Genomic DNA, 6,119 nt, shown 5'->3' with positions numbered 1-6,119 from the left:
AGGGAATGAGTGCACTCTAATGCACACACACTATATAGGGACTAGGGAATGAGTGCACTCTAATGCACACACACTATATAGGGACTAGGGAATGAGTGCACTCTAATGCACACACACTATATAGGGACTAGGGAATGAGTGCACTCTAATGCACACACACTATATAGGGACTAGGGAATGAGTGCACTCTAATGCACACACACTATATAGGGACTAGGGAATGAGTGCACTCTAATGCACAGACACACACTATATAGGGACTAGGGAATGAGTGCACTCGCACACAGCTGGAGCTTAGACTGAGTCACGTGCTGCCTGTTACTTTACTCAGCGCTGGCCAGGATGGACTAATCTACTACATGGAAAGCAAAGGTCTCTCCTCTCCCTATCAGAGCGGTTTCCGTAAGGGCCGTAACACAATGGATTCAGTCTTATGTTTAGAGTCTGACATTAGAAAAGCACAAACCAATAAAGAGACAGTAATTGCAGTATTCTTTGATTTAGAGAAAGCATATGATATGTTATGGAAGGAGGGGTTGCTAATTAAGCTAAAGTCAATGGGAATAGGGGGTAAGGCATACAACTGGATTTTGGATTTTTTATTTGACAGGAAGATACAGGTAAGAGTAGGTACAGAGTATTCTGAAATATATGCAGTGGAGAATGGTACACCGCAGGGTAGTGTGTGTAGCCCATTATTGTTTAATATCATGATTAATGATATTTTCTCAAATGTAGAGCAAGGTATAGGCAAATCTTTGTATGCGGATGATGGAGCATTATGGGCCAGAGGACGTAATATATCACATATCAAGACAAGAATACAAGCAGCAATAACAAAAGTGGAAGAGTGGGCAAATGAATGGGGTTTTAGACTATCAGTGTTAAAGACTCAAGTAATTTGTTTTTCAAGGAGGCGTAAATTCACCCCATTATTTTTAAACCTTTATGATCACCCTCTTGAGCAAGTTAAGGCTATCCGATTTCTTGGGGTATGGTTTGACGAAAAGTTAACATGGAAAGTTCACATAAATAAGGTAGAAAGCAAGTGTAAAAAGGTTGTCAACATTCTCCGCTGTTTATCAGGGCAGTCCTGGGGAGCAAGCAGAGCAGCTTTGCTTAATATATACTGGGCACTTATGAGATCTGTCTTTGATTATGGCTGCATAGTGTATATGTCTTCAGCAGAGTCCAACGTGAAGGTCTTGGATGTATTGCAAGCTCAGGCTCTGAGGATCTGTAGTGGATCTTTTAAAACATCCCCTGTACCAGCAATGCAGGTGGAAGTGGAAGAAGAAGAAGAAGAAGAAGAAGAAGAAGAAGAAGAAGAAGGATGGACCAATCACGTGTGTGTTATTAATCACGTGTGAGAATACTGGATCAGCTCGGCTCTTTTTAATTTAATTTTAATTTATATAATCTGTTTACGTTATTTAATCTTTTTTTATAGAGTTTTATTAGACAGATATGATACATGTTTTGAAAAATATTATATAAACGCTTACATTTTTAATGTATTATTGCCGAGATTTGAAGGCGCCGCCTGGAGGAAGAGCTCAACACACACACACACAGAGCGCCGCAGGAGAAACGCGTCATCCGCCCGCGACGAGCCTGCGAAGATGGCCTCCTCACAGAAGGGGAAGAAGAAGGTGGTAAACCAAGAGGACTTGCGGCGCTTGATGCGGGAGAAGCAGCGTTCGACGGAGCGCGATAAGCGCGTGGACTCGCCGCACGCGCGATACAGCAGTGCGGGTCAGCTGAGCTGCGCGCTGTGCAACGCGCCGGTGAGGTCCGCGCTGCTGTGGCACACTCATGTGCTGGGCAAGACACACAAGGAGCGGGTCAGCGAGCTGAAGAACAAGGAGAGCGCGCCTTCATCATCCTCATCCTCAGTGCTGAAGAGCAGAACAACACACGCTCCTTCATCATCCTCATCCTCATCGCTGAAGAGAGGCGCGCCCGAGCCCGCGAGTTCAGCGTCAGGAGAGGGGAAGAGAGCCAAGACCCGCGTCACTGCAGGTGCGACATCACACCATCACAACAACATCATCATAAACATCATCACATCCTCCTCATGAGCACCATCATCACCCCATCACACCTCAGGGCTCAGGGGTTTTTCTGCTGTGGTTGAAATGTGTTCTTGCCCTGCCAACATCTCCACTGGTCCTGCACAAACAAGTTATAAATAAATACATTAAAATAGAATGGGCCTAATTATCATTTTTTATCTTTTTGACCCATGTAACTTAAATAAATAAGGTTATGACACCAAAAACTACTAGCCTAACACTTTTAAAATATTGTTGAAGACAGTCAGTAATAAAATAAGAACAAATTACGAAATAAATACAACAGAACAACATATATACAAATGAAATAAACAGGGCCCGGTTCCCCGATAACGCTCACTCTTAGCGCGCTAAGAAGACTCGAAAGATAGCCTATATCTTACCAAAGGTGTTTATGTTCCTAAGTGTGTTCCCCGAACCATACCTCAGGAAGCTGCTTAAGATATTCCTTCTTACGTGCGACGTTACCCGGCGCTGTCCGTGGCGATGCTGCTGAATCTGCTGATATCCACGGCTGGAGAATCAGCTATTCTCTCGTGCAGGGGCTGTTTATGTGAGAAAGCGGTGATCTTTATAAATGAAGCACTTCAGAAATAGTTGAAATTGCATTTATTAGGACTCATGGGATATTAAAAAATAATCCAAACTATAATAGCCTATAATAGCCTATAATAGCCTAGCCTACATATCTTAAAATTGTAACATAAATTGCTGCCATAATAACCTTTTCAAAAGTGTACATGCTTTCTTCTCTTTCCCATTTGTGTTCGCTGAGGTGGAGCTGCGATGAAATATTGTTCTTGTAAATACTTTCCAGCATTTCAGTAATAAAAGTTTACATCTTGCGTACGGTGCTCGGCAGTGATCAGAAAGGATTTAAACCTTGAATTTTGAATCTCTTGTAAACTCAGAGATGTGGATTCAGACGGCAATTAAATTCCAATTTTTTTATTCCAATTGGAATCTAAACCCTGCCTACCCAGTGTCTTAGGTTCTGCTAGCGTCGCTGCTCACAGCCTTCCTCTCCTCCGTCTCAGGGGCTTTCGCACCGGATAGTTCTGGGAACTAGACTAGCGGTTCCCATAGGAAGGTGTTCCTGGTTGCGTTCGCAGCGCCGGTAGGAACTCTGAGGTGACGTGAGACACGCGTGTTGTTGGGACTTTTATTTTGACGGCGCTGAGAAAGACTGAACACACATCACTCGCATTCTCCTGGTCATTAGTGTACGATCTGTCTTGAGGTAAATAACCACCGTGTGTGTGTGTGTGTGTGTGTGCAGGACAGCAGGAGCAGACGGCCGTATCTTCAGGTCAGTCTGCAGGTCTCGTGCTCCTCGCTGGACACTATGATGATGATGATGGTGGTGGTGGTGGTGAGGAAGAGGGCAGAAGTGCAGCTCCAGCTGGAGAGCCGGTCCCGAACGCCGGTCTCCCCGCGGACTTCTTCGACAGCGGCTCCGTCTCCGGGTCTCACTCCGGCTCCGTCTCCGTCTCCGGGTCTCACTCCGGCTCCGTGGCTCAGGCCGAGGACGGCGGTGAGGAGAGGAAGGAAGGCCCGGCCGAGGCTCTGCCCGAGGGCTTCTTCGACGACCCGGTGCGCGACGCCAAGGTGCGTAACGTGGACACGCCCCGAGACCACATGGACCGCGAGTGGGAGGAGTTCCAGAAGGAGATGCGGCAGGTCAACAGCGCGTCCGACGCTATCGTGGCCGAGGACGACGAGGAGGGCCGTCTGGAGCGGCAGATCCACGAGATCGACCAGCAGATGCTGTGCTTCCGGCGCGTGGAGGTCCTGCGGGCCAGACAGGAAGTGGTGAAGAGCGCGCTGAGCCGAGCCAGACAGCAGAGGGACGCGGCGAGGCCAGCCGGCGGAGACGAGGAGGAGGACGAGGAGGAGGAAGAGGAGGAGCTGATGCACGTGCTGGCGCAGGACTGGAGGGCCAAAGGAGCGCTCGCCTGAACACACTCCTGCGTGTGTGTGTGTGTGTGTGTACAGACACGGACTCCAGCAGCTTCACATGAGCTTGTACATGTTTCTCACAGATTCCTCATATAAACAGTCACGCAGCTGAGAGTTCTGGTGTGCAGTGAATGATGAACACACATGTAGGTCTGATCACTTCTGGAAGAGAGGCGAACACACACTGTTCTCTGAACATTAACATCAGACGTGTTGGGCAGGGATGAAGAGGTGATAATATTGGGCTGATATGATCTCTCATTAATCACTTTTGATTTGTTAGGCCTGCAAAAAAAAGAACATTTGAAAAAGCAAGTTATGTTGTTTATTGTACCATTAAATTTATATACAATACAATACAAACTTTATTTCTAAAGCACATTTTAAAACAACCATGTTGACCAAAGTGCTGTACATTGACAAGAAACAGTAAATAGACAGGATACAACACCAGACAATACAACAATTCTCATGCCGGATTAAAAGCCAAAGAATAAAAATGTGTTTTAAGTCGCGATTTAAAAACCGGAAGGCTGGGGTTCAGTCTAACATGAAGAGGCAATTCATTCCACAGTCTCGGGGCTGCCACTGAGAAAGCTCGATCCCCTCTGCTCTTGAGCCGTGTTTTAGGGACGACAAGAAGAGACTGGTTAGCATGTGGCTTCAACAAAGCAGTGATATAGACAGGAGCTAGTCCACGAAGGGCTTTAAAAACAAACAATAGAATCTTAAAATCAATCCTAAGATTAACAGGGAGCCAGTGAAGAGAGGCCAGGACAGGGGTGACGTGATCACGCTTACGAGTTCCAGTAAGGAGACGAGCGGCAGCACTTTGACCCAGTTGTAGACGAGAAAGGTTGGCCTGGCTAACACCTACATACAGAGCATTACAATAATCAAGGCGTGTTGTGGTAAATGCATGTGTAACCCTCTTAAAGTCTGTGAAGGATAAAAAGGGCTTAAGCATAGTGAGAAGCCTAAGTTGAAAGAAACTGGCTTTCACAACAGAATTGATCTGCTTCTCCATTTTAAAATCACAATCCATTTTGACTCCCAGGTTTGTTACGACAGACTTAGCATAAGGTTGCAGAATGGCCAGATCTATTTGTGAGACATCAGAGGTGCCACTGGGTCTAAGAATCATGACCTCAGTTTTACTCTCGTTAAAGTTTAAAAAATGGACAGCCATCCAGGCTTTAATATCATTAAAACAGTCAACCAATCTTGTTAGAGAATTACCATCATTTCTTTTGATGGGCAGGTAGATTTGCAGATCATCTGCATAGAGATGGAAACTGATGTTGTGTCTTTTTGATATTAATCCAAGGGGGAGTAAATAGAGTGAAAACAGAATTGGCCCGAGAATCGAACCCTGGGGAACTCCACATGTGAGAGACACCGAAGGTGAAACAGAGCCACCGAAACTGACTCTAAGATCTCTGTCTGACAAGTATGACCTAAACCATTCTAAGGCAGTGCCCTTAATCCCCACGGCATGCTCGAGGCGAGAGATAAGGATACTGTGGTCAACTGTGTGTCAAATGCTGCTGTGAGATCTAAAAGCATAAGAATTGCACAGTCTCCAGAGTCAGTTGAGATTAAAAGATCATTAAACTCTCAAAAGTGTGGATTCAGTGCTATGACATGTCTAAAAACCCGATTGGACCACCTCAAGAACACCATGTGTGTCTGCACCTGTAGAAGAACTGCCTTCTCTAAAATCTTAGAGAGAGGGCGATAGTTTGAAAGTACTGATGTGTCCAAATGAGTTGTTTTGATGAGTGGCTGCACCACTGCTTGTTTAGACTGGTACAAAGCCTGAAGTAAGGCTGCTTTTTATAATTTCTTGGATGTTAGGTCCAATAGTGTCCCACACCTCTTTAAAAAGGCGAGGTGAGACAATATCAGTGGGACAAACTGAGGGTTTCAAATGTGTAACAATATTTTAGTAGCGAGTAGCGATGGATACAGGCTCGAATCGGGTGAAGACAGCTGCTCACTCTATGGGAATGGAGGGGTCAACAGCAGGAAGTGAAAAGCAAAAGCATATAATGTATGTTGACTCTTATAGATATGCATATGTAT

General features: G+C 45.5%; 1 protein-coding gene across 2 annotated transcripts; it reads left to right on the top strand.

The window, feature by feature from the left end:
• Nucleotides 1-1,541: 1,541 nt before the first annotated feature.
• Nucleotides 1,542-5,845, top strand: znf830 (zinc finger protein 830). Of its 2 annotated transcripts, XM_084411784.1 has the most exons (3): nt 1,542-1,873; nt 1,922-2,022; nt 3,355-5,845. In XM_084411784.1, the coding sequence occupies exons 1-3, from the start codon at nt 1,623-1,625 to the stop codon at nt 4,032-4,034; spliced, it is 1,032 nt and encodes a 343-aa protein (XP_084267910.1). In that variant the 5' UTR covers nt 1,542-1,622; the 3' UTR covers nt 4,035-5,845. The 2 variants fall into 2 exon arrangements, with proteins under 2 accessions (XP_084267910.1, XP_084267909.1); XM_084411783.1 differs by having other exon boundaries at nt 1,543-2,022; nt 3,355-5,841.
• The last annotated feature ends 274 nt before the right edge of the window (nt 5,846-6,119 follow it).

Source organism: Rutilus rutilus (genome assembly GCF_951802725.1).
Source record: "Rutilus rutilus genome assembly, chromosome: 6".
NCBI classification, from domain to species: domain Eukaryota; kingdom Metazoa; phylum Chordata; class Actinopteri; order Cypriniformes; family Leuciscidae; genus Rutilus; species Rutilus rutilus.
The sequence above is the reverse complement of the archived record's forward strand: the minus strand, read 5'-3'. Positions and strand labels throughout refer to the sequence as shown.